The sequence below is a fragment of the Apiospora marii genome, assembly GCF_038362585.1.
Source record: "Apiospora marii strain CBS 49790 chromosome Unknown utg000009l_segment0_segment0, whole genome shotgun sequence".
Taxonomy (NCBI): Eukaryota; Fungi; Ascomycota; class Sordariomycetes; order Amphisphaeriales; family Apiosporaceae; genus Apiospora; species Apiospora marii.
Window position 1 is genome coordinate 4,145,039 of NW_027117381.1, and position 26,292 is coordinate 4,171,330.

Consider the following 26,292-nt stretch of genomic DNA (forward strand, 5'->3'; position numbering starts at 1 on the left):
TGCTCGCTTGAAGGAGTCATGAGTGGAGTGGTGCGCATTCCATCTAGGGTCCAAGGGACGGTCAAAGATATCTTTGCATTGACTGCAAATCGAAGCCATAGCTGAGTAATAGAATCGGATATACTGGGAATCAAACCCGTTCTATGGAAGCTGACATGAGCATTGAGATCCGGAGCCCATATTTACCCCGCACCATTGGCCCCAAGTCGTTTTGAGGCCGGAAAGGGACCACTAACTAATCGGCTGGCGGCTGCTTACTGGCCCCGTATCGCTTACTACGCTGGCGAAGACTGACCATTCTACTTACTAAACCAGCTTTGCGAGAATCTTCTCACAGAACGCCGTCAACGACGTAGCGCTCATAATATCCAATGTTGTTACCAAAGCACCTAGCTCCGTCCGGATCCAATTGCGCACCTCGACGGCGGCCAGGGAGTCGGTCCCGTAGACGCTGATGGGCCGACCGGGATCCATGGGCTCCGAAAGCCGTAGCACACGCATGAAGCAGCCGTTGACAACTTCGACCATGGCCTGGAGCTTGGCCGCGTGCTCTGCCGACTGGGTGCGGAGCAAGAGGAGGAGCGCCTGCACGTCCGCGTTGGCTTTGCTGCCTGTATTGGCGGCGACATTGTTTGAGCCGTCGTGATGGCCGGCGAAGAGGGGCGAGAACCGGGCGTCCTTCTTAAGGATCGAGTCTTCGGGCTGCGGCAGGACTAGACCTGTGACTATGGGGGAGTGTTCCAGGTCCCCGCCGGGCAGGGTTCCACTTTGATGTGGATCCTGCGACAGTCCCTTCTGCTTCCGCTTTTGCTGTAATAGAGCAGAGCGCAAGACCTTGCCCAGCTGTCCCTGGCCGAGCCCTCGATACATGCGCGAGTCGAGCGACCCCTGCAGCTTGGCGCTCTCGGCGATGACGCCGGTGTCCTCGCTGATGCCCAGGGCGACGGAGCAGGCCGGCTGTCCGCGGGCCTGGCGCCAGGCGGCGAAGGCGTCCAGGAAGACGTTGGCGGCGGCGTAGTTGGCCTGCCCCACGTTGCCCATGAGGCCGGACAGCGACGAGAGGAGCGTGAAGGAGTCGAGAGGCAGACCGAGCGACGCGGCCGCGTGGTGCAGGTTCCAGGTGCCGCGGATCTTGCACTGGATGGCGTCGTGGTACTCGGCGAGGGTCATGGACTCGAAGGGTCGATCCTACATTATGTCAATCGAAATGTGTTTTTGAAATCGGATCTTGGAAGTGTAATGAAATGAAAAAGGCTTACCCGCAGCACCATAGCACCTTGGATGATGCCCACAATGGGCGTTGTCGTCTGCTGCATTGTCATGCGCACTTGCTCTGCATCTGTCACATCCGCCGTGAGGAGGTCTACATGGGACCCCAGAGCATGGAGCTGCTTGAGTACATGTCTCGACTTGTCGTCTGTGTATCCGCTGCGCGACATGATGGCCAGATGCCTGGCCCCTTTTTGGGCTAGGTAAATGGCCAGAGTTCCGCATATTCCGCGTAGCCCGCCAACGATCAGGTAGCAGCCCTCTGGTCGAAGGCCGAGGCTCTCTGGGGCCTTTTTAATCTAGAGGTGCGAGGGTTTCAAGAGTTAGCAATTCCATATGCTGCATATTTTCAAAACAGGATTGGTTGATCAAGGGGCTGTGTACCTGGACCTCGCTGCTTGACTCCGCGGCGTCTTGGGCAACCACCACCTTCCCGATGTGCGTTCCCTTTCGAAGGAACCTGAGAGCGGCAGGTATATCATTCCACGAGAACCGATGGATTGGAATAATCGATTTGATAGCGCCGCTATCAATGAGCTCGAATAATCGGGCTAATAGTCGGGAAATCAAGTCGTCTGACACCGTCCTGGGGGACAGGTCGACCACCCGGAAAGAGCAGTTGCGTTGGAAAAGGGTCATGAAAAGCTTGCTTTGCTCCAGTACGGCTCGTCCGTCGAGAGCGACCAAAATGGCCCCTTCGGCCAGTTTCGGAAAAGACTCCTCGAGCAGGTCCCCAGCCAAGGGGGTCAGGACAACATCAACCCCCTTCCCATGCGTAGCGTCAAGGGTCCGCTCGCCCATATCGGCACTGCTGGAATCGAAGACATGGTCGTCGCCAAGGCCCGAGGTGGTCTTGATAAACTCCCTCTCCTCGGGGGTGCTGACCGTGACGAACACCTCGGAGCCGACGTGCTGGGCAAGCTGAAGGGCAGCGATGCCGACGCCGCCGGCCGCCCGGTGGATCAGCACGGTCTTGCCAGTTGATAGACTGCCGAGGTCAAGCAGGGCGTGGATGGCAACCAGGTAGTCCGTCGGTAGCGTGGCGGCCTCCTCAAACGTGATGCTGTCGGGAATGCGGTGTACGCGTGCGGGGGTGGTCTGGACCCGGTTCGCACAGCATCCCTTGCCGTAAAGTACGACCCGGTCTCCCACTGAGAAGCCCGAGACTCGAGCAGACATCTTGCTGATCACGCCGGCGGCTTCAGAGCCCAGCGCTGTCTCGTCGCCTGGTAGGGTGCCCACTACAAATTAAAAAGGTTAGTGAGTCTCTCACATAGTTTCAATAATGCAGAATCAGGAGTTCAGGTCTTACTAGCAACGTCAACATTTTTAGGGCTCAACCCCGCTGCGTACACCTCAACCTCGAGCATGCCATCGGGCAACGGCGCAGGCTCGGCGTCCACCTCGTAGAGTTGGACCGAGTCCATGTCTCCAAGCCGCTCGCAGCGCAATTGTACAAGGGTCCGACAGGCATGCAAATCTCTTGTCTCAGTCTTCCTGACGCCCGCCTCAACGCTCTGCTGCGCCGTCAACTCTGAGTCGGGATAGACGCGGCTCATCCGGATGACGCCGCCGCGCTCTACGAAGTCGTAGTCCGTGGCCGTCGCCGTCGCCGAGGCTCGCCCGCCCGATGCGGTGGGAGTGGTAGCCGACGCCAGGTCGCGCACCCTCTCCAGGCAGGCGGAGATGGCGTCGACGGTGGCAGCGTCCCGGGCCCCGCCCTCGACGTCCAGGGTGAAGAGGGGGATTTGCTCCTCGGCGCGGATCGTGCTGAAAAGGCCCACGACCGCCGCTCTGGTGGGGTCGGTACTGCGGCTGGTTACCCAGAGGATGGGGCATTGGACCTGGGCGAGGTGTTTGAGGAGTTCCCATTGCCGGTCGTCCATTCTGTCTACGACGGAGGAGAAAAGCTCGTCCAGCACCACGACAATGGTGTCTTTGGAAATGGAATTCAGGAGGAGCGGGTTGTGAGATCTCTGGAGGGACCAGTCCTTGGATTGGAGGGCACCGAGCAGCCTATTCACCTGCTCCAGATCGGAAGATTGCGCGGCATGGCCTGCGAAACTGACTTGCACGACCGATGCTGTTGGCGATCCGTGGCCGACGTCAATCCGCTTGTTGACCTCGCAGATGCAGGCGTCGCCAGTCAGCGCTACCGTCTTCCCAAGCCGGCTCAACATGCTTTCAGGGAGCCCGCAGGCCACGATAAAACCTCGGTCGCTCATTGCGTATCCCACCTGTTGAATGGCCGCATCTATCCCTACCACGTCTCGTTCCTTGGCACTGAGAATCGCGAGATCGATGCTGTTCGGGGCAGGAAAGGACGCCGGCTTGGCCAGGTCCAAGAGGAGATGGAAGTTGGGGCTGGGCACATACGAGCCCAAGGTCTCCTGGGCGTTGACCATCGTCTTGGCGTCCCGGACGGCAAAGTGGTACTCGGCGCACCCAGAACGGACGTGTCTCCCGTTGACTGCTAGATTTGGATCCGGGCCCTGCGCCGTCCAGAGATTGGCGCCATCCCCATGTGACAGATTCATCTCCAGAATCCGCAACGCAGGCGTCTTGTGCGCCACTAAGTCGATCACCTGATGCGCCGTATGAGTCCCAAGCCAGCGCCTTGCGAGGGACGCCTCGGCCTGCATGAGCATGTCGATGTCGGCACGCCAGGCCACACGCATAAGCTCATGCGGCCTCCTCTCCGCCCCGCCCGTGTCCATCTCCGTCGATGCCAGGCCTTTCATCTGGAACAGCAAGGAGCCGTCGTGGGGGTCGTACAAATCCACGCTGGTGGTGTAGTTGCGCGCACTACCGGTATTGCCCGCCCCGATGAAGTGGGCGGAAGCAACGGCGACGCCTTGCACGGGCGGATGCGATGCTCGTGCACCACCGGACTCTATGACGAGGCTTTCAATTGTCTTGGGCACCAGGGCCGGGTCCTCCGACTTGGGCAAGTGGCCATTCCACAAGCAGGGGGTTGCTGCCTGGAAACAGCCGTCCATGACCGCTGGATGCATTGGGTACGGGGACTGGCCCTTGGGGTGGGATGGCGGGGGCTCAAGGTTGACGGTAGACCGACTCTTTCGTTGGCCCATTGTAGACTCGATCATCAAGTGCTTTTGAAATGCCGGGCCGTAATCGTATCCCATCTCGGCCAAGACCTTATACCAGATACGAGATCTTGTGGCCAGCTCCAGCGGAGCCACCTTTCGAGATATGTTTTGATAGTGTGTCTCGACGCAGACCTGCCCCGTGCTGTGTACGTTGTCGACATCCACCCCTTCTTGGACGGAGCATATCTCGTAGTTGTACCAAGCTCGGCCCGAGGCCCCGTCGAGGGGTGTAAGCGCCAGTGTGACTCGAGCATCCTTATCTTCCGTGAGTACCAGGGCACGAAGCAACCGTACATCACGCAGGCGAAATCGGTATCGTACAGGGGGTCGTTTTTTCCACTGGGTAATCATGGCCGTCTGGTACATGGCTTCTACGGCCATGGCCACGTACCCCGAAGCCTGAGACAGTGAGTATTAGCAAGTTTCCTTCGGAACGTGGATGCCCATATAATCAGTAGCTAACCGGAAAGACGACATCGCCACCAAGCTTGTGGTCTCGAAGCCAAGGCAGATTCGCCAATTTGAGCACACTCTTGAACACCGGGGCCCGCCATCCCGTGACGCTGATCTTGGACCCCAGCAGATCGTGATGGATGAACTCCTTGAACCGCCAGTCCCTGCTGGCGCGCGTCTCGTGCCAGTAGCGCGTTGAGTGGTTCCACGCGTAATTGGGCAAGTCAATGACGACCCGGGCGCTCCGTGCATCCACGCGATTGACGCGGGCCATGTCGACGCGCTGGTCGCCGGCCAAGAACAGCCGGCCCGCCGCCTCGAACAGCGAGAGGGTGGGATCGGCGCCGCGCTTCAGCGTTGCGACGTACTGCCCCTCTTTACCGAGGCTCTGTTGGATCTGGGCGATGGGGCCGGACAGGGCATTGCTGGGGCCCAGCTCGATGAGGAAGTCGGCACCGCTGTGAGCGAGCAGCTCGGAAGTGGCCCGAGTAAAGTTGACGGGCGACACCATGTTGCGTTTCCAGTAGCCCACGTTTACTTCGTCGGGCGAAATTGCATTGCCCGTTACGGAGCTATACATCCGGACCCTATTTGACTTGGGGCACTGGCTACTCTTCTTGGTTCTGCTGGCGTCGCCCAACAGCATGTCTTCATATACGTCGCCGATCTCGGTCATGTAATCAGAGTGGTAGGCCATGTCGACCTGCAGCAGCCTAGCAAAATGACCGTCTTCTCTCAGGCGGCCACGTAGCCTCTCCAACGCAGCAACCGTTCCGGACATGGTCAAGCTGTTGGAACTGTTGAAGCAGGCAATCTGAACTCCGGCCTCCTGTGGCCCGAGGTAGTCGTCGATGGCCTCGGCCCCGACCCCTACGGCGAGCATGCCCAGAGGCTCAGGGGGTGTGGGCGCTTTCTTGGATGCCTGGCCCCGATAGTACGCCGTCTTGATCGCGTCGGCCGGGGTGATGAGACCAGCGGCTACAGCGGCGGCGATTTCCCCCGAGGAGTGGCCGACGACGGCCTCAGGGTGGATGCCCCATTCCTCCAGGACTTTCAGGAGGGCAAGTTGCAGAGCCGTTACCAAAGGCTGGGAGAACTCGGGCCGACGCAACGTCTCGGCGCTTCGAGCCGCTGTCAGCTCCTCCAGCAGCGTCCACGGGGGCCCGTCGGGCAGGCTCTGCAGGACGCCGTCCAGGTCGTTTATGATGGCTTTGGCCGACGGGAAGAACTTGATCAGCTCGGCGCCCATGCAGGGCCACTGCGCCCCCTGTCCGGTGAACACAAAGGCAATGCGAGGGGGCGACGAGACCGGTTTGCCTTGGACGAGGGTGTTGGGATTGATCGTCTCGCTGCTGGAACGGACAAGGGCAAAGGCTCGGTTGTAGTGCCTGCTCCGCCGCTCCGAGAGCGTGTAAGCGAGGTCGCCGACGTCGATGGACACGGCAGGGTTCTGAAGATGGGCGTTCAGGGACTTCACGTAGCCAGTGAGCGACTTCGGGTCGTTGGCCGAGAAGACCAGGACTATCGGCGGCAGGTCGGCGGAGGGGTCTCTACTGGGGTCATCCTCGTCCTCATCGTCGGCAAGGAAATCCCAGACTAGTTTCTTGTAAGACGACACCTGCCGCGAGAGGGATTGGGCATCATTCTCCAGCACGGCATGAGCATTTGGCGCCGCCGAAGCCAAACGAGTTCACGCTCGCCCGCCGGACGGCGGCCGCCGCGCCCGTGCTGCTGGGCCAGGGCAAGGGAATCCGGCTAGCCTTGACGCGCAGGTTCTCCCAGTCGATGTTCGGGTTCGGCACCAGGAAGCTCGGGCTCCCGGGTATGACGCCCTTCTCCATGGCCAAGGTGGTCTTCAGCAGCCCCGAGAGCCCGGCGGCCGGTTCCGAATGGCCGATGTTGCTCTTGATGGAGCCGATGACGAGTTCTTGGCCGGGGTTCCGCCCCGCGCTGAAGACGGACCCCGCGCCGTTGACCTCGATCGGGTCCCCGGCGAGGGTGCCCGTGCCGTGGCACTCGAGGTACTGGGTTTTGGTGAAATCGTCCAGCCCGGCGTTCTTGTAGGCCTGCCGAGTCACGGCCGCCTGCGCCTCCTGGCTCGGGTTGGCGATGCCGCCCGTGCGTCCCGAAGCGTTGACGGCGGTGCCGCGGATGATGGAGCGGATCGGGTCGTGGTCGCGGACGGCGTCGTCGAGCCGCTTGATCAGGACGCAGTTGACCCCTTCGGCCTTGACGTAGCCGTCGGCCGAGGCGTCGAAGCTCTTGCATCGCCCCGAGCCCGACTGGGTCACGTGCATCATGCCCACCTCCTCGTTGTGCTCCGGGGTCAGCCAGAGGTTGACGCCGCCGACAAGCATGGCGTCGGCCTGGAAGGTGTCGAGGTAGCGGCAGGCCACGTCGAGCGAGACGAGGCCGGCTGAACATGCCGTGTCGATCGTCATGCTCGGACCGTGCACGTTCAGGAAGTGGCTGACGCGGTTGCTCAGGAGGGCCGTCTCCACGCCAATGGTGACCGACTCGGGTGCATCCTCGGGGTCGCGATGCTGCATGGCGGCATAATCATTGGGTGAAAAAGTCAGCTACTGTTGTTCATCGTGGTGATAGTCGGAGGTAGTGAACCATACCAATAAAGTTGGTCCCGACGATCACGCCGGTGCTGGTACCGCTCAGCGTCTCGATGGGTACTCCGGCGTTCTCCAAGCACTCGTACGCCACCTCGAGCATCTGACGCTGCTGAGGGTCCATGGCGATACACTCGACGCGGCTGAGGTTGAAGAACTGCCCGTCGAAGAGGGCCGGGTCCACGTCCTCAACGAACATGCCGCCGGGCGACTTCATGGTCCTCGGACGTCCGGGGTTCGCCTTGTCATAGTGGCCAGCAAGACTGAAGCGTGAAGGGGGCGGCTCGTTTTTCGCGATGCCGCCGCGCTCCAGGAGATCCCAAAGCGCGGTGGGCGAGCTGCTGTGGCCTGGAAGTCGACAGGCCATACCGACGACCGCGACCGGCGTCTGGACTGGTCGAGGGGAAGCCGGCCCGCGGGATTCAGCGCTGGGACACTTGCTGGTAGCATTAGAGGTTGTGGGACTACCCCCACTGTCTGTCGATGCACTGGAGTCAGACATGATACTTTCTCTCATTATTTGCTTTGATGAAATACGATGTGCAAGCATGAACTCCTGGATGAAGTTGCAGTTTTCCATAACAATACTATGTTTGATCGAACCTAATGCCCACTCGGACAGATATAGACGAACCGCCCACTAAACTACCAACACCACATTGCTGCCTAGAAACATCCCCTAAGATTACAAACAAATCCGCGGCAAAACTACCATCTCGTATCCAACCTCGTCTGGGCATTCATGTTTAGGAACTCTCGATTGGATCATATTTCGAACCAAACAACATCCCTGTACCAACTCCAGAACTTTGCATCGGGATGTTGCGTGGCTTAATGGACTGCATTCTTACACACGTTGCTTGTGGTGCCCTCCACCGGAATGATTGCGACGAATCGGACATTCATATAATTCTGGTTGGGGGCTGTTGGTTCATTCTTTCTAAGCGCCAAGTTGTATCCTAGCTATATATGTGCCACACCCTTGGGTCACCTGGTCCCCGAACTTGCTCCGCGCATATTTCTGTTACTCCGGAGCCAAGTACTTGCTTACTTACTTACTTACTCAGTGAAATTCCCATCGACCCTCTCCCGAAGACGCAGTCAGTCCAATTCACTTCCTTATTATGGCGAACAAAGAAGACGTCGAGTTCAAGACTATGGACGGGCTCACCCTGCGCGGGTGGCTTTTTCCCGCGGCCCAGAGGGGACCCGCCATCATCATGACGCCCGGCTTCAACATGATCAAAGACATGGTCATCCTCGAGGCCGGGCAGTACCTCCACGCCGAGGGGTTCACCGTCCTGGGCTACGACCCGCGCTGCGTCGGCGAGAGCGACGGCCTGCCGCGCAACGACATCCAGCCCCTCAAGAACGTCGAGGACTACCACGACGCCCTGACCTACCTCAAGGTCGAGAGGCGGGACATCGTGGACCCGGCCCGCATCGCCTACTGGGGCTACTCCTTCAGCGCCACCGTCGCCCTCTGCGCCGCGGCCCTGGACAAGCGGGCCCGGGCCGTCGTCGCGGTCTCGTCGCTGACCACGTGGGAGTTCAGCAAGTGGCGCCAGGTCCTGGCCAAGGCCATGAAGGACCGCGAGTCCCAGCTCGCGGGGAACTGGGGGGTTTACCTGCCCATGCTCACCGACGCGGGCGAGCAGCCCGCCGGGTTCGGACCCGACGCCGGCTACAACAAGGAGAACGTGCTGGACATCATCAGCCGCCACGCCTCCATTGCGCCCAGCTTGGTGACGCGGACGACGCTGCAGACCTACTATAACATGGCCGCCTTCCGTCCGCTGGCGCTCATGCAGTTCGTGAACCCCACCCCCGTCCTGATCATGACGGGCGAGCTGGACGAGATCTCGCCACCCGAGATGCAGAGGTCGTTGATCTACGACGTATTTCAGGGGCCCAAGGAGTTCATCGCCATACCGGATCGGGCGCATATGGATGTGATTACCGGGGATGGATCTATCGAGGTTTTCCACGCTCAGGCGGCATTTCTCCGACGGGCTATGGGAATACCGGAATTCGCTATTGCTTAGTATATGCGCAGATTGAGAGGTGTATGTTCTTCTTTGTATAGCTAATAAACATATCAAAGACTTTGATGATATCTAGACAGAACAAGCATGTTAAACGACACTCGACTCGGCTATTTTCTCCATACTAGTAGCTAGATGTTAGCAGTGCCCTCAGCGACAATAGCTAGATGAATGTTGCATCGAGGCAATGTTAGTGCAAGGGTTTGATAGGGGTGTATCTCGAGAGGCCCTACACAGGGCCCCTCCGGCAGACGAGAGCAATAAGGCCAACGGTCCCGTACATAACCAACATAACAAGATTTCAGGAAATGCCCGAAATCCAGATCATATGATCAGTTGGAGATGGGAATCGGGATGTGGAAAGGGGCCAAGTAGTTTCCGTTGGCGACCACGCCATGCTCGTCGATGATTGGTCTGTTGTATCGGGCTACTTATCTATCGGTTTTCTGAGCGATCCAACATCCTGGTCTGCATTACCAGCGGGACGGAACTGGCTTGGCATACCGACCGATTCTGGCCAGGTCGAATGCACACTACTGGAATGTAATTGGGGGTTGGCACCAACCATGCGTCAGCACTCTAGTCCATTCGGACATCGGCATAATGGTGATTGGTTGCAGGCATACTGTTATTTCAATCACTCGAAGTATTGTCAGAGTACTTCCGCGTACTGTTACCTCTTAGGCCCTCGAAGGGTCTGTTGTTTTGCACGTGTGGTGGGTCAACAGTTCGAGGTGCCAATACCAATACTCTTTGACTCTAGGTGTGGTGCTAGCGCTTTTGGCGGCAGTGCGACACGACCCAGCCCGCAGCTAAGAGTGAAAGTCTCCCGATCCTTGCATAGAATGATCAAGCTAGGATGGTATTAAAACAGGTCGTATGCGATGGTGGATCTTTACCAAACTTCCAAAATGTGGTAATCGGCCAACCAAGATTGTTGACCGGCAAAAAGAAGCAAATTCACAGCCAGGTCGAATCCCAAGACGCTTAGGAGGGCATTGAAGGGCAGGAAATTTAACATTTATCGACCATGAAAGACCGGTCGCCGATGAGCTGTCCAATGTGGCGTTCAGTCCCTCTTCTTTCCTCTCTCGGATTTAGTATTACGCCGCAAGCCGTGCCAGGTCACGTTACACGGCAGTGTACCCCAAGGCAGATTTTGGTTCATTGCCCCGAACCTCATCTTGGTTACCTCTCACCCCACGAAAAATGTCAGGGTCGCCATCAACCTTGGAAAGGAGGTGTGCCAACTGCATTGATATCAATCTGGATGATTCAATGTTGGACGGTCATTTAGCTCTAACGCCCAATGGCCGCAAATATGTCGAATTCGACTTTGACAAAGCTGAAATACTTCAATTCTCCTGGGACGACACCGCCCGTACACTTCATTTGAAACCCCACATAGAAGACTCTTTTCCAGGTCTGCCTGTTCTTTCGACTTCGATCGACAAAGCTTGCGACTTCTGTGCCTTTCTCAAAGATATCCTAACTTGTCGTGAGGTATCCGCTCTCTTCGAGGACTTAGTTCCTGGCTTTACAGACATAGGCGAACTCCCATTCAGTCTATATTTCAGCTTTAGATGGGAGCAAAACCTAGCATCTCATCATAGGCAAGAAGCGTTCAGGAATTTCAACCTAAAATACCTGAACATCGCTGTATTTTTCGACGAGACAAAAATGCCACTTCTCAATCGATATAAGGATGAGCCATGCGATATCGCATGCCGTATTCGACCCTTACAAGGAAAAGGTTTACTAAAGCTTACCTCCTTCGTTTCTCAAGGCTTACAAATCTCTAGATGGTCCAAGTGACGATGTTGCAACATGGCTACAACTAGAAGCGCCAGATATTCCAGAGCCACTTTCTGCCGAGTCAATTGCGTGGGTTAAGCAAGAGCTTAACTCGTGCTTTCACGGTATTTTGGGCCACGATGATACGTGCATTGACCCTGAAGATTCCGTCTATCTACCAACAAGGTTAATCGATGTACGGAATGAACAGTTGCAGATAGTCAGCGGCGAGTTTATCTCACGAGAAAATGACGCTGGCCCATGCTTCCCGAAGTATGCCGCTTTAAGTTAATGTTGGGGCAACACAATGGGCGACGAAGCCAACTACCAAACCACTAGTCGAAACCATGTGGATCGACAAGCCAGATTGGATCCTAACTGCCTCCCATCTGTGATCCAGGATGCCGTGTCAATGACTCGAGCCTTATCGCTACCGTATCTGTGGGTTGATGCACTATGCATCCTGCAGGACCAGATTGGCGACAGGGAAACGGAATCAGCCCAGCTGCATGACATACTCTTGTGCCTACGTCACTATAGCCTGCCTTACCTCTTCTCGTCATCTGGGATTTCTCAAGCCGAGGAACCCTCAGACAAAAATGCCATTTCGGTCAAGGGTCGATCCATCAATTGTGGGTCAGTACAAAATCGAGTTTGCCAACTGCTTCAGAGAAGGACTATCTAGAGAAAGCTACCGTCGTGATATTCCCCCAAGCAGATGGTTTTCTCGAGGATGGACGTATCAGGAGGAATGGTTGTCTTCGAGAACACTCTATGTGGGACTTGGCTCCATGGGATTCACCTGCGCTTCAATAGGACACTGTGTCTACGGTCAACGACGAGAGAAGAGTGTGATGTCTTTACGAAAAGCACTTTCCAAATATGGTCATTATATGGGAGGCATGTGGGCTGAATCGGTCTATATATATTGCGATCGATATCTGACTGCCGCCGATGACAGGCTTCCAGCGATGTCTGGTATCGCAGGTGCCTTCTCCAACTCCATGGGAGATGGCTACTTAGCCGGCATATGGAAATCTGACATTCTTCGAGGCGTGCTCTGGTCATATATTCCAAATGGAGAACCGCAAATCCGGAGCCTCGGGAAGCTCTTGGAATCAATCAGCAACCCGGAGACATATATAGCGCCGTCTTGGAGTTGGGCTGGTCATCGCTATATTCAATTTGAGCTCATGTATACTGACGACAGATTGATTTCTCACTGCCAGGCTACTGGCTCAACAACAGTCCATGGGAACAACAAATTTGGCCGAGTCACGGAGGGATATCTGCTCCTAACCGGTCGCACTTGGGACATTGGTCCTCGCACTAGCATCATCAAAGTGGAAAAGGAGAAGATGCTCACTTTGGGTGAAAATATGCGAGTCATACACCAGCTCGATTGGACAACAGATGGGCAATTGCTTCGTGGAAACTTCAAGCTTATTCTGCTTGCGAGTTATTATGATGCGGCCTCGGCTGAAGGGGAAAGCCGACGCGTTGTGCAATCGTTCGGGCTAATTCTCCATAAGTGGAAGTCTACGAAATCGTTTGTACGTGTTGGCACTTTCAAGTCCGAAATACGCGATGTTAGCATCGATGTCTTCTTCCGTCAGTTGGATATTGAGACAGTCAGGGTTATTTGAGGAGGAGGAGAGCATCCTCAATGGCCGCTTGCCGGAACTCAGTTCACACTCCGAGGTTACACAATTTAGGGATCATAGCAAATACCATCCATTCACCTCGCTGCTAGCAAGCCAAACCACTGGCGGATATGTCGGTACTGACTGTCACTATTATAGATGAACGCCAAAGTGAAGTTGCGTAAAGGGTAAAGTGTCATCTTTCGCGCTTTCGCTCATGGCACTCTATACTATTATCCCAATATCAACTCATTGGCAAAAGCACTACCTCCACCAGATCACGTCGTGCTTGACGCATCAAGGTTTGCCGTTCGATACGCTGGCACGGTTGACCAGATTGGACACGAGAGCTTGTCAAGGCCCATCATCCTTTTTGGTTGTTGGCATAGGAAAGACACAGTATGTGACACACATCCACCCGTTTCCTTATTGACGGACACGCCGTGAGCACCTGGTTAAGAAACTCGGCATTTCAGATAAGGATATGATAACGTCCTTTTCACATCCTTGCAGACCAGATCGAGCACGGATGATGCAACGATGATGGTAAGTAATTCTTATACAAGCACCTGAGATAAGAGTGCAAGCGGGGATTGGGCTGGATTATCTATAAGCCGGCATGAGTAATCCCACTCCGATCCACGTCCATATCTCAAGCTGCTTTGGTTCAAGTCCTACCCAATCATTCGCCCGATTGGTGGCCGGGTGTTTGCAGCTACATGCATTGGCTGGGTAGGTGCACATTGCTTCCACGCAATTGCCATACTGGGGGCCGTCAAAAGCGCGGAGCCGGCTTCGGTACCGCTGCACCGGGCAAGGGGGCAGGTCTAATTCGGCTACTCAATGCCGATCTTCGAGCTTGGCATCGATGCCGCCACGTGGGGAGACGCCAGCAAAGTGACGGCATTTCCTAATTGGTGGTCCGCCCGCTAGAATAACAGGAATACGGAAAGGCTCAGCGCAGCAGGGCTTTTCTGCAGCGATAAGGGAAGCCGGCTGTTTGGCGAGCCGTGCTTGCCGACATGGGTTTGCTTTGGGGGGCTGGCTCATTTCCCTTGCCAGCCAGACAGGCTAGTCAGGTCCCTGAGTCATGACCCCGGACGTGATTGGTGAGGGGGTTTGATGAGCTGACTCTCTAATGAATGAACAAGCTCAAAGGCGGCAGACACAAGTGGGGAGGAAAGCCCGGGGGCTATCGGCAGGTCAGAGGTGACATCAAATAGATACCGAATAATTGCCAATGCTCGAAGCACTCGAATGAATAATTAGTGATATTAGTTACCCGATTTCTACTCTTATACCATTATTGCATTTATTACCAGATGTCGGGGAAAGTCTGGCTGTTTGGTTAGTCCCGTGTCCTGTTGATGTCACTTCTGGTGTCTGGGTGCCCTCAGGCTGGGATGAACCACAGTTTGTATTTTTATGCGGGTCTATGAGCATACCGCCTGGCACTGCCCCCATATTCTCGTAAGGCATAGGGCCAGTGCCAAGCGCGTTGTCGCCAGTTCAGGGTTCCACTGGGTCGGGTTGCACCGAACTATCGAATCAGGCAGCCGACGGGAATGGGGCTGGCCCGGAAACGGGTTAGTCGGGAGCAGCCTGCTGCTGCTGAAGGTCCTTATTTCTGCAAGAAGGATGAATGATATGTAATCATCGTACATGCATTTGGCCTATTTTTAGATGACCGTTGCACTCGCTTCCTGTAACCGAACTTGGATACTAAAACTTCTCTTTATCTACCTATCGTGAACCCCTGTTTCTTAAACTCGAGTTTTCAGCTCTTTGGAACGGCGCATCCTCAGCCGGCCCCTGGCTCAGCCAATGCATTATGATAAGGCTGCCTGCTGGCCAAGCCGTGGTATCACGCATTTGAAACACACAATGGTGTGGCAGCCCTTGTGCTTGCAGACTGGCTTGGATTTGGCTCATTAGAAATCACGGTTGGCTTAATAAGAAGCTGCAGGTAATATTGCGCCAAATGGCGGTCCCACTCCCACCCCAGCTTTCCATATGGCCCATGCCATAGTTTTCGCGCAGGGGTAGTCGGAAAAGCACCCAAGATGGGTCTAGGCGGGCGGATCACGGAGAGGCACAGCAGTCAACCTCCCCGATATTCCTGCGGCCGGTGCTTTTCATATTTACCTTCCCTTTCCCCTCTCGCTCTCTCCCTAGTGTCGCTCTAGAGTGAACGGACTGCCGTGGTGTCCCAAGTCTCGTTTTAGTGAAACTTATCAATCGACCGCACAACTTTGCCCACGCGCTCATTCACTTGCCAAGCATGGTTTCGCTAGTACTGCTAGGCCCGCTTCTCGCCGCGGCGGGTATCACCGCCGTCGCCGCCCAAACCACGGCGCCGCCGGCTACAGAACCAACCACGGCCGCGCCCTCGACAACGCGGGCGCCGGGCGTGTCGGTCGTCACCATCACGGTGCAGGCGCTGACGACCACCTTCACGCCGCCGGGGACGTGCACGGAGAACCGCCTGACCATGCTGGCGCCCTCGGCCGGCTACTACGTCTGGCTGAACGAGCCGGTGCCGGTGCCGGGCGCCGCGGTGGGCGACTGCTACCCGACCGAGTTCATGCAGGGCTACGTCAGCGAGGTCGGTGCCTCGAGCTCCATCGCGCCCATGTTCAAGCCGCTCGTGTGTCCCGTCGGCTGGCACACGGCGCAGACGTGGGCCAATGGCTACATCGCCTGCTGCAACGAGTAAGTCATAATTACCCAACACTCCCTGAAATATGGAACCAAGAAAGAAGGCTGACCACGGATGACGCGCGACAGAGGCTACGAGCTTACGCCTCCTACGGTGACGGTGGACAAGGAGAGGCCGGCGTACGGCGGGACGTGTTACAGCACCATGACTGTCGGCCAGACGGTGCCCGTCAGCAAGTTTGGTAATGACAGCTTCACTGCCATGGGCAACTTCGTTGCCACCAAAGCCGAGGATCACGTGTTTGGGCACGTGATGGATGGGTACAAAGTCGGTGCCGTGCCGGGCGAAAACGTATGTAGTCCTCTCTCATTGCTCTTCCTCTCCCTCTCTCTCTCTCTCTCTCTTGGTGGTCTATCACCGCCATCGTCGGGTCCCTTAACTGACATTGCTCCTTTAGGACCAGAAGACCGGGCTCAACGGAGGCGCCATCGCCGGCATCGTGATCGGCGTGGTGCTAGGACTCTGCGCCATCGGCTTGGCGGCCTTCTTCCTCTTCCGTCGACGTCGACAGCAGCAAGCGAACAAAACCACTCCTAACGATAACGGGGCCCCCGCCGAGCTGACCCCGGGCACCGCGACCTCGGAGCAGGCGTACTGGCCCAAGGAGGCGGCCGCCAGCCCCTCGGTGTCCGAGGCGCCGCCCAACGCCCGGCCGACCGAGCTCCACTCGCCCGCGTACGCCCACGAGCTGGACAACACGCACTACCAGGAGCTGCCGGGCAACTGGCAGGGGCACGAGATGGCGGGCAACAGGCAGTACTAGGTGTGCATGGCGTGATGAAGAGATACCCAAGGCGGCGAAGGATGTAATTGGATATATGCTCGTCATAAAACGTCGGCGTTTGCTGTATTTAACGACGTGATGCTTTTGGCACGGGCAGTTGAGGCGCGCAATTGATTGGGTTTAAAGGAATTGTACATCTTTCCATTGGTATGCAGGTTGACCAGTCTTCCTAATCAGGAAGCCCACCCATCCCTGAATCCCGTCCGAAGTCCTGAAACAGAGCATGTCATTGGTCCCCAAGAATACACCAGCGCAAACCCTAAAACCCAATCTAGAGCGTCAACCGGAACTTCAATACGTCGCGCTTCACCACGTCCTCCCGCTTGCCCTCCAACTCCTCCATGTCCCAGTTGGCCTCCAGGTACCGCCCCGACAGCCATCCCCGCCGCTCCCGGGCGAGCCAGGCGAACGTGTCGCCCGGCAGCGCGGGCGCGTCGGAGAGCAGCTCGTGGTACGACTCGGGCAGGTTGCACGCGAGCTCGGTGCGCAGGCAGCCCGGGTGCGCGGCCACGGCGACGAGTCCCTTGTCTTGGTACTCGAGGGCCATGAACTCGGTGAGCCGGCACAGCGTGAATTTCGTGGTTTGGTACGCCGACATGCCGGGCACGACGTAGTGCGCGCCCGCGGACCCGACGTTGATGACGGTCCGGGCCGTGCTGGATTTCAGGACCAGCGGCAGGAAGTGCCGCGACACCCGGTACAGGCCCTTGATGTTGACCTCGGCGCACTGCAGCCACTCGGCCGCGTCGCCCTCGCCCATCAGGTCGCCGGCGCTGAGGTAGCCCGCGTTGTTGACCAGGGTGTCCACGACGCCGCCGAAGTGGGCGGCGACCTCCCTCGCGGCGGCCTCGACGCTGGCGTTGTCCGTCACGTCGACGGCGAGGGGCAGGACGTCGGTCACGGTGCCTCGGACCTCTTGGGCCTCCTTTTGGAGCTCGGCGGCGAGGTTCTGGGGCGGGGACCGCGCCGTGACAACGAGGCGGCGGCACCCCGCCCGGACGAAGCTGAAGGCGGTGGCGCGGCCGATGCCCCGGGAGGCGCCCGTGATGACGACGGTCTGGTCCGAGAGGTCGGCCTTGGCGGGATCGATGAAGGGGTAGGTGTCCGAGTGGCGCTTCTGGCAGAAGTCGGCCACGGCCGACACGTTGGTCGAGGCTTGTTCCAAGGGGGCGGGCATGCTGGGTGATGGAATTTCGATATGTACGTTTCCGTCTGTCAGTTGGGGTAGGGGAGGAGGAGGACACTGGCCGGCTTATATATAGGCCAGCTGCGAGAGGCCAAAACGCGGTCGGTCAACGGCAAACCCACTCCCCAACGCAACGCCGTGTGTCATAGTGGGATGATATTCTGGAGCCGGACCCCTCTTTGCAGGTCCGATTCGAAAAGCTTAGCATCGTCAGTACATCGTCGTGCGGTACTGGTGCGGCATATGGCTACATACGTGGCCAGCCCATAATACCGCTCTGGGCACCGGCTTGGATTTCCTAAAGAGGTACCGTCCTCGCTATCCAAGCCTTGTATGTGGGACGGCATCGCAGACTAGTCGTGGCGATAAGGCCATATCATGACGCTAAAGTCCGATAGGTCGGCATCTTAGCTGCACTAAAACGTTGGGCAGACAGACAACGCCGCTAAGCTGGCGAGGTGTTTTAGCGCCCGCAGCTGATGACGGGGGTCAAGGGGGATGGCATTAACGGAGCGAGCGGCATTAACGGTCGGGTTTAATGGACGGCATCAACGGTCGAGGCAGGTTTCGTATAACGACTTGAAGACTCAATAGTCTTAGAGCTTGCTACCTCGTCACGGAGGCCCCCTTTTGCTAGATAATGATCGCAAAACAGAAAACCGATACGCTAGGAGCTCAAGAAAAAGCTAGGAACAATACAAATCTCTTGTTATTTACCTGGCCCTGGAATACATCCTAATATGACTTCTCTGCCAACTTCTCTTCACCATCTCGAGATTGCATGGCGTTGGCATTGAGCAGATGATTCGCCGTATTCATTTCCGCAGCCGAGGGTATGTTGACAATCATCAAGTACAGGATACCCTAAAAGTCAAATCAGTAAACAGTATAATAACTGTCTCTCAACAAAAGAGGAACTCACCGGCTTGACCTTGCGTTTCCTAGGTTCCCGATCCGGGTGTCTGCGCTGCCTCTTCTCCGCCTTGCGTTCCCGTTTGTCCGCCCTGCGCTCCTGCTTGGCCTCCCTCTTCTCCTGTTTCCGGAGGTCTCTCGGGCTCATCTCTACCTTCGGATCCAGAAGAGGGCCGATGGCGCTGGTTGGGTTCTTCCTTTGCTGAACACGCGACGGAAGATGTCACCATAAGCAAGCTTTCCACACGGAATGAGGGGGAAAGAGTAGGTCCAATGCTTGTCATGGGGAGGTATGTGTGAAGTAGATGAATAAAAGAAATGATATGAAGACAAGGGGGTCAGTCACTTACAAACTTCCGTTGAGATCTCAAGTCCGCCCAAGATTGTAAAGAATCAGTCACCTTAGCAAGCTTGCCCGTGAAGCCGCTTCCACCTCCGCTGGGTCCCGCTTTGACACTATTCTCCTCACTCTTCTCGTTGTCGCTGCTGCTGCTGCTGCTGCTGCCGTCGTCGTAAGCAGGCGGCGGATCGTTGTGGGGATCGAGGAATACCAGCTCGGCCGAGGCGGGGAACTCGGCCGCGCCCGCGATACCGTCGTTGCTGCGAAACCTGCCCTGGGAGTGACTGGTACCCGGTGTTGGTGTTGGCGATGGCACTGGCGATGGGCCGGCGGCAGTGATGTTCTGGTCGGCCCCGAGGTCGAACTGCACGACGTCACTCCGCGAACGGATGTCGTACGCCATGATGAGACAATAGAGACCGCGAGGACGGAACAGCTCGTCATTCATCTTCTCCAGGTAGCTATTCTGACTATAGTGGAACGAGGTGTCTCAGTGTGGATGCTGCAAAGGTATCTTGTACGAAGGAGGCCAGTCGATAATGCAGCGAGAACCGGGAAGCATACGTACCTAGACCTGGCTTTCACCTCGGTGACGACACGAGCCACGACCTGCACGCCTAGCCCGATGGGGCCGGCTATGGGGGTGACGGCCTGCGGGATCCAACCGGCCGCCGCACCGGCGAGGTTGAAGGCGCCCAAGATGGGGTGCGCCGAGACGACTTCGTTGAGCCCGTCAATGAAGGCCAAGAAGGTGGCCTGGTCGATGCCGCAGTGGTAGAGCTCGGGCGCATACGCTCGGATGAAGCCGCGTTCGCGTTTGTTGGGGCGCCGCTGGGGGATGATGACGACGTGGGAGAGCTTGCCTGGCGATGCACTTCCCAGGATCGAGTCCAGATTGGACGAAGCGGCTTGGTCCGCCGAAGAGGCCAAGTTCTTGGGCTTGTATGAGTCCATACTGAGGATGGTGGCTTCTGTCGATCTATGGTAGAATATCCCAAGTCCAGAATGACGAGTTCCTACGACGGGCTTCTTTATGTGTATTTATAAGGCATTGGTATCCTGTTGATGTCACTTGGCAGTGGACGCCGCACGGCTGCATATTATCTCACACCCACTTCCTACCAATACCCACAGAACCAATCAAAGAGGGCTGATACAGACCTGTTGGTCATAAGCGGCGCAGGGCCTACGTAGCTCGGGACATCATGCCCAATCCGAAAGATGAGTAAGCCAGGAGTGCATGCACGAACGTACCACTTTTACCAGACTTGGCAAAGCTTCGCCTAAACGAAGGGTCATGATGGAGCCTGTCGAATACCACCGCCTCCAAGCAGCCGGTTTTGCATCGTCTGATTGAATGCTGTTGTTCCACGGGCCGTATGCAACATGTCGCTCATCCGCCAACAACAGGTAAGCAGTAGTCCTCCCGGGAATAAAAGAACGGTATGACATACAATTGCTACAAGGTTCCTCTGCTTATTTCCCCGGCTCACCCCGAGTCCGCTCCAATGAGCAGAATCATAGGTCGGTATCCCCGCCGCTTCAGTTTCGCTTATTTCATGGTCTGAGATGCAGTGGCCTGTCTGCCCTGTGTTAGGTTAGGCATATTCGCCTCTTGACTTTGGGTGTCGCATCAGATATCGATTGCCGCCCCTTCAGCATCCGGTGTAAGAGCAACACCTAGAACACCTCTTCTTGCTGTGTTTACTGGGGACTGTGAGACTCGACTAGGCTTCTAGATGATCTATTCAGATCCTGATATCCCCAAACAAGAGAAAGCGTAATAGGGGGCATTGCCGACGTTGGTTCTGATTTGTGATCTGAAGCGAACTCCTAAGGGCATGCATGAGAGTAAAACCTCATTTCATGGAAACAGGGATGCAACGATTCATGTCATATAGTTCTTCTTGTTGATTTTTCAATCACGATCTAGTATGCTGGCATCGTTGCATGTCGACGCCGTTGATGCAGATGCATTTGGGGTTGATGGTGAGTCCTAGTAGTACAGAGCAATCAACCCCACTTGGCCAGAACCCGTCCAATGCTTTTTTTAGTTTGGCACAACTTTTTGTCGTACGCAACCCCAGTATAGCATTGCAACATATACTTCTTTAACGGAATTCTCTTCAACAACAACAAGAACCTGCCTGGTTAGCTCAATCGGTAGAGCGTGAGACTCTTAATCTCAAGGCTGCGGGTTCGACCCCCGCATCGGGCTCAATTCCCGATGCATCCTGGTCACCAGGATACGTCTTCTTTTTGACTTTTTCTCATTTTTTTTTTCTCTTTTTGCCGATCGGTTTTTGGTCTCCTTGATACTCTTTTTACCGTTACATGCCAGAAATGAAGCCCATGAAACTTGAAAACTACCTTTTTGGAGGTTGGGTCCAGGTAACTAACATGGGACCGCTTAATTTTTAAAAGAAAGGGGAAGGCAAGTGACGAACTAACCCCTGAAAGAATTCCTTTACATACCCCGTGGACGAAATGGTCCTTATCATTGTCAAAGAAGGCGCATCACTTCAAAAACCAAACACTCATATGCCTCCACGACTCGATCAAGATCTTTTATCTACCTAATGCTACGCGCACTCATCCCCCCAAGTCAGGGCCGCCGACCACCACCACCCCCGACCCTGGATGTCGAGTTCAATCCGTCGGGGTCCTGCCATCTCCACAGTCGCGCACAGCAGACATTCTTGTCGAAGCAGCGAGTGCTAGGGACGAAACACTGGCGACGAAATACCGGGGATCAAGTAAGCAAAACGCCAAGGTATCGTGAACAGAGGTAAGTAAAGCCGTTCTGTCTTACGTCGTAGCGGGGAGCAAGGTCGCTGCGACCCCGGTTGGTAGCGGGCATAGCGAGGGCGGCCGAGGCGCATGCTGCGGCAAGCAGAGGGAGGAGGGTGTGGCATAAATACATGGTGGGATGAAACAAAATTGAGATGGCTCGTAAAGATGCACCTAGCTTCGATACGAAGATTGGTGTGGCGATGGTCGAGCCTGGTTGTGTTGTTGGGGTGGGAGACCATCAGGACTTTTATGCGCTTCATTCTCCAGGCACAGACTTCCCCAAACCCATACTCCAGCCCCTCTATCGACTGTACCACCGATCTTGCAAACAATTCTTCATGTAAGCCATAAACTAATTGACACACCGAGCCGTGATACCCTCGTACCAGGAAAACGAACGGGAGGCGGCCGGCGCCTGGACCTCTGTGCGATGTGCAACAGCGCATTCGCACTGGCCACCGCAGATAGCAGAGTAAAAACGTTGTCAATAGCTTCGTTACTACTTTTACATGATATGGGATCGTACAGCCGTTGCATCCAATCGGCCTCGCACACAACCTCCTGTTTTACAATTTCAGGATACCTCAACCTCGCTTAGTCAATATCCTTCAACACATCCCCAATCCGCCGACTCCGCAACTTCTTCCCCCCTTGGTCCGGCGCACCCCCTGCACCGCCCCCTTGCCGCCCAGCAAGCTCGTCGCCCCGCCCTCGCTCGCCTTGTAGATGCCCCCGGAGTCGGCATCCAGGTTGATGACCCGGCCCTTGCCCTTCATCGTGTCCGCCTCCCGGGCTCGGCGGTCGCGCACGCCCCCGTCGCCCGAGGCCACGCCGCCCTTGCCGAGCCGCACCGGCCGCACGCTGCGCGTCTTGGCCCCCAGCGCCCAGAGGTCACCCCACCGTGTCTTGCGCGCGTCGTGGTACGCCTGCTTGCTGTAGCTCTTGGGCACCGTCCAGCGCTCGATGTTGCCCGACGGGGTGCAGAGGTCCAGCGTCACGTGGCCGTGGCGCTTGAGCGGCGGCATGATGTTCCTCGGCAGAGAGAACGGGTTGGGCGCCTCGTCGGTGTTTTCGTAGCCGGCAAAGGCGGCGTCCGTCGGGTCTGCGCCTGGCGCCGGGGGCTGCGCCGGAGTGGGCGATGTCGCCGTCATGCCACGCTGAATGGCCACGAAGGAGAAATCCACATCCTCGTGGTTGCGGTGGTTGGCACCGAGAACTCTTTGCAGGAAAGGCGGGCGGATGAAACGCTGGCTGAACCGGCAGAAGTCCTTGCGGCCGTGGGCGGTACCAGACTCCATGTACATGGGACACTTCTTGTGGGTGGTGCAAGGCGCAATGATCATACCGGGTTCGCGAACACGTCGCTCCTCAATCGGAATATGCGATTCGGGTCGCGGCTCCGAAGTCGGGGCCTCGATGAAGTCGTCCAGTAAACGCTGACGGACATCAGCTACCGCCTCGAAGCCACGGGGATGGCCTTTCTCGACGATGATGAGAATACCGCCCTCAGGCGATAGCATCTCCCACAGGTTGTCGATAAACGCCCTGCGCCTGTGGCCGTCCTTGGTAGGCATGAGCTGATGCGAGGCAATGATGACGTCGTAGCACTTTCGCGGCTGGGCTATCTGGGAGTCGCTCATCTCCTCGGCGTTGGGCCCGGAATGCAAATAATCGGGCAAGCGAGGAAGGAAGGTGGTGTTGTGCAGGAACCGAGAGATGCGATGGCGCAAATGATCCGATCCCACAACCACCGTCTTCTTGCTGGGCGGCCCCATGGCTGCTTTCCCTTCGGTTCCGTGCAGCAACTCCCACTCAGTGCGAAGAACCCGTTCCCACGCGACCAAGCCAGCGCCGGCAGCACCGACATCGAGAACGCGCGGGCCTTCTCCATTGCCTCGACTCATGAGGGTATGCATCCACTCGCGGCCCATGCGCTTTCGCAGGTCCACGAGAATGCTCATCACCGAGGCATACATGCCAGGTAAGTTGACGGCCATGAAGGTGTCTGCGTCAATCTCGCTCATACGGTGGTGCCCGGCTTCGACAGGGATGGGCTTCTGGCCCTTGCTTCTACCGGACTGGGGCGTCGCAACAGAGTCTGGCAGACCGGAGCCGCCGTAGGCCCTTTCGGCAGCCTCTTGGACGTGCTTTAGATCGGTACGTGCTAGTAAGGCTGCGATAGGTTTGACCAGGCCGTTCTTGGGTATATGCACGGTGCTCGGGTTACCCCTCCACTGGTTCATCTTCGTATAGGGATGAATGCGAGCATTCGGGTCGAAGTCTGGGTCGAACTCGGCATCCGCCACACCATCATCCTCTTCTTCCGGGTAGTCTTCCTCCTCCTCGGGGAACTCTTCCTCTTCCAAAGGTTCCTCTTGCTCTTCGAGGGGGTCCTCCTCGGCCGGTTGCAAGCTAGCTCTTTCAAAGTCTTTTTGGAGCTTCATGAGCGCATCGAACTCGCGCTTGTTCTTGGCGACCACCTTGATGTAATCGATTCCAAGGCCCGAAGGGATGTCAGCTTCTTCGGCGCCCGTCTCCGTCGACACTTGTCCCTCGCCAGCGGAAGCTTCTTCCTCGACACGTGGTGGGGCGTCGTATTCGATCGACTCGAGCTCCCCATCCTCGTTTTCCCTGAGCAGGGTATGCTTCGTTGGTTCGTAGATGTAATCGCCGTGCGCCTCACTCAGCAGCGTCTTGTGAATGGGCATTCCCACGTCTTCGGGTAGAGTTTCTCGCAAGGGCGGGCCGTAGTAGCGTTTGTAAAGCTTCAGCTCTGCTTCGTTCAGATAGTCTTTCGGTAGAGTGTCGCCAAATTGTGCTTTGGCCTGGCGCACTACAAGCTCGATGTCGTCAGGTATCTCAGCCGTCGACTCGGGCACATCGGGCACATCGGGCGATGTCGACTTGTCTGGCTCTTCGTGTGCATCTTGGGCTAAGCTGCGCGTCAAGGAGAAGTTTCGAGCGTAGGTGGTGGCGCCAATTGGGAAACGAGGCCTCGAGAGCCTCAATGCAGCGGGCTGCTGGGGCCGGATAGACGTAGTGGCGAAGCCATGCTCAAACAGATTCAGCAGCTGCGCTCTGCAACGAGGGCAGGCTTTCTGTGCATTCCTGGCTGCCAGCATCTTGAAAACAATGAAGTTTCAAAAGAGCTGAGATTGGGTTGTACAGAAGACAGACAGTGATGCGAAGCAGAAAGAGGTTCTGCAACAAGACAGAGAATTAGTTCTGCATGTTGGGATGCTGGCTGCGGGACCTGGGAGCTTTGTTAAGCTGCAAACCCCATCTTGCCATTGGCTCTTTTTTTGACGTGGGGTCCGTGCTAGAGGGGAGATCGTCGACTTCCAGAACCCGGTGGTGGGGGCGGGCAGTTGAGGGCCCCAATTGACGCTCCGCATGCCAACAAACGGCACGGGATCATGTAACAGTACACTTTATGTTGTGGCTCTGATGTGGTTCTGATGCAACTGTGTATCTCCGGCTTCATTGGAAAGCAAGTAGAATGCACTCAAACGCAAAACCCCATGTCAACGAATGCAAGCGAATGATACAGTGCAGAGTACTGAGAGCTTATATGCACTGCTAAACCGTGAACACTCACGAGGTATGGAATCGAATACAACCGCCGAAACAACCGAACTCCTCTCCCACGAATCATGTAAATCCCAACAAAGGTCGCTTAGCTGCCGCCCAGGTCGGCGAGCGTCCTCACGCCGCCAGTCGGACGCCCTGGCTCGCCTTGGGCCCCTGTGCTCTTTACTCCAGATCCCCTACCAAATACAGCGTTGCTCGGTTTGTGCACATTGAAATCGGAATTCTCGGCGGCCTTGTACGGATCGAACTAGGAAGATAGCGAGCAGTGTTAGCGAATGGCTGCAGGAAAGAGGCCGGTAGTATCTCAAAGGCAGCTTGCTTACCGAGAAGAGAGAAACCAGGTAGAGGCCGAAGAAGGTCAAGATGGCGTTGAAGAAGCCGAAAGAGCTGACGCTCCAAGGCCGCGAGAACTTGCGCCCGCCGCGCGCAGAGCCCGCGCCAGGCCCGCCGAGCGTGCGGCCGGGCGTCTTGAAGACGGCGCCCTGGGCGCCGCCGGGGCCGGCCAGCTTGACGGCCTTCTCAACGGCGGCGGTCAGGCCCGGGGGGTTGGCGCCCTGGACAGTCTCGATGACGGAGCCGCTCTTGAAGACGAGGAAGGTGGGCATGGCGCGCACGCCGTGGGCGCTCGCGATGGGCTGCTGGTTGTCGACGTTGACCTTGACGAAGGTGATCTTGCCCGGCTTGGAGAACTTGGTCGACAGCGACTCGAACGTGGGCGCGACCATCTTACAGGGCCCGCACCAGTCGGCGTAGACTAAGCCAAAACAACGTCATATGTTAGCGAGGTTTCTCTCCGGTTTGTTGGACGCCCAGTGGCGGGAAGCGCATTCGTTGCTGGGGGCTACGTACAGTCGGCGACCACGATGGTCGAGGAGCCCAGGATGCGTTGCCACTCCGCCTGGGAGGAAATGTTGACGGTCGCAGACATGTTGTTTTATCGCGGATAGACGATTCGATAGCGACGGTATTAGGATTCGGATTCGAAGGAGCGTCGTTGTCTCGTGGAAGATGAGGCTTTGTTGTTGGTTGCGA

The 26,292-nt window shown here is 56.7% G+C and overlaps 8 protein-coding genes across 8 annotated transcripts; 3 read left to right on the plus strand and 5 right to left on the minus strand.

Annotated features, from left to right (window-relative positions):
- Positions 1 to 306: 306 nt before the first annotated feature.
- PG985_012882 (type I iterative PKS) lies at positions 307 to 7,955 on the minus strand (the record flags this gene model as incomplete). Its single annotated transcript, XM_066832648.1, has 7 exons — positions 307 to 1,188; positions 1,260 to 1,568; positions 1,654 to 2,510; positions 2,582 to 4,778; positions 4,843 to 6,477; positions 6,527 to 7,375; positions 7,452 to 7,955. 7 exons carry the CDS (start codon positions 7,953 to 7,955, stop codon positions 307 to 309), a joined length of 7,233 nt encoding a protein of 2,410 aa, XP_066680698.1.
- A 622-nt stretch (positions 7,956 to 8,577) lies between these two features.
- On the plus strand, positions 8,578 to 9,498 carry PG985_012883 (DltD N-terminal domain protein; the record flags this gene model as incomplete). Its single annotated transcript, XM_066832649.1, has 1 exon — positions 8,578 to 9,498. One exon carries the CDS (start codon positions 8,578 to 8,580, stop codon positions 9,496 to 9,498), a length of 921 nt encoding a protein of 306 aa, XP_066680699.1.
- A 2,393-nt stretch (positions 9,499 to 11,891) lies between these two features.
- On the plus strand, positions 11,892 to 12,938 carry PG985_012884 (HET-domain-containing protein; the record flags this gene model as incomplete). The annotated part of the gene is made up of 1 exon (XM_066832650.1): positions 11,892 to 12,938. The coding sequence occupies one exon, from the start codon at positions 11,892 to 11,894 to the stop codon at positions 12,936 to 12,938; it is 1,047 nt and encodes a 348-aa protein (XP_066680700.1).
- Positions 12,939 to 15,216: 2,278 nt separating this feature from the next.
- PG985_012885 (uncharacterized protein) lies at positions 15,217 to 16,417 on the plus strand (the record flags this gene model as incomplete). Its single annotated transcript, XM_066832651.1, has 3 exons — positions 15,217 to 15,647; positions 15,723 to 15,945; positions 16,052 to 16,417. The coding sequence occupies 3 exons, from the start codon at positions 15,217 to 15,219 to the stop codon at positions 16,415 to 16,417; spliced, it is 1,020 nt and encodes a 339-aa protein (XP_066680701.1).
- Positions 16,418 to 16,709: 292 nt separating this feature from the next.
- PG985_012886 (uncharacterized protein) lies at positions 16,710 to 17,615 on the minus strand (the record flags this gene model as incomplete). The annotated part of the gene is made up of 1 exon (XM_066832652.1): positions 16,710 to 17,615. One exon carries the CDS (start codon positions 17,613 to 17,615, stop codon positions 16,710 to 16,712), a length of 906 nt encoding a protein of 301 aa, XP_066680702.1.
- A 744-nt stretch (positions 17,616 to 18,359) lies between these two features.
- Positions 18,360 to 19,830, minus strand: PG985_012887 (uncharacterized protein; the record flags this gene model as incomplete). Its single annotated transcript, XM_066832653.1, has 4 exons — positions 18,360 to 18,488; positions 18,547 to 18,738; positions 18,887 to 19,346; positions 19,445 to 19,830. 4 exons carry the CDS (start codon positions 19,828 to 19,830, stop codon positions 18,360 to 18,362), a joined length of 1,167 nt encoding a protein of 388 aa, XP_066680703.1.
- A 2,447-nt stretch (positions 19,831 to 22,277) lies between these two features.
- On the minus strand, positions 22,278 to 24,791 carry PG985_012888 (uncharacterized protein; the record flags this gene model as incomplete). Its single annotated transcript, XM_066832654.1, has 1 exon — positions 22,278 to 24,791. One exon carries the CDS (start codon positions 24,789 to 24,791, stop codon positions 22,278 to 22,280), a length of 2,514 nt encoding a protein of 837 aa, XP_066680704.1.
- A 554-nt stretch (positions 24,792 to 25,345) lies between these two features.
- Positions 25,346 to 26,188, minus strand: PG985_012889 (uncharacterized protein; the record flags this gene model as incomplete). Its single annotated transcript, XM_066832655.1, has 3 exons — positions 25,346 to 25,507; positions 25,584 to 26,014; positions 26,110 to 26,188. The coding sequence occupies 3 exons, from the start codon at positions 26,186 to 26,188 to the stop codon at positions 25,346 to 25,348; spliced, it is 672 nt and encodes a 223-aa protein (XP_066680705.1).
- Between the last annotated feature and the right edge of the window lie 104 nt (positions 26,189 to 26,292).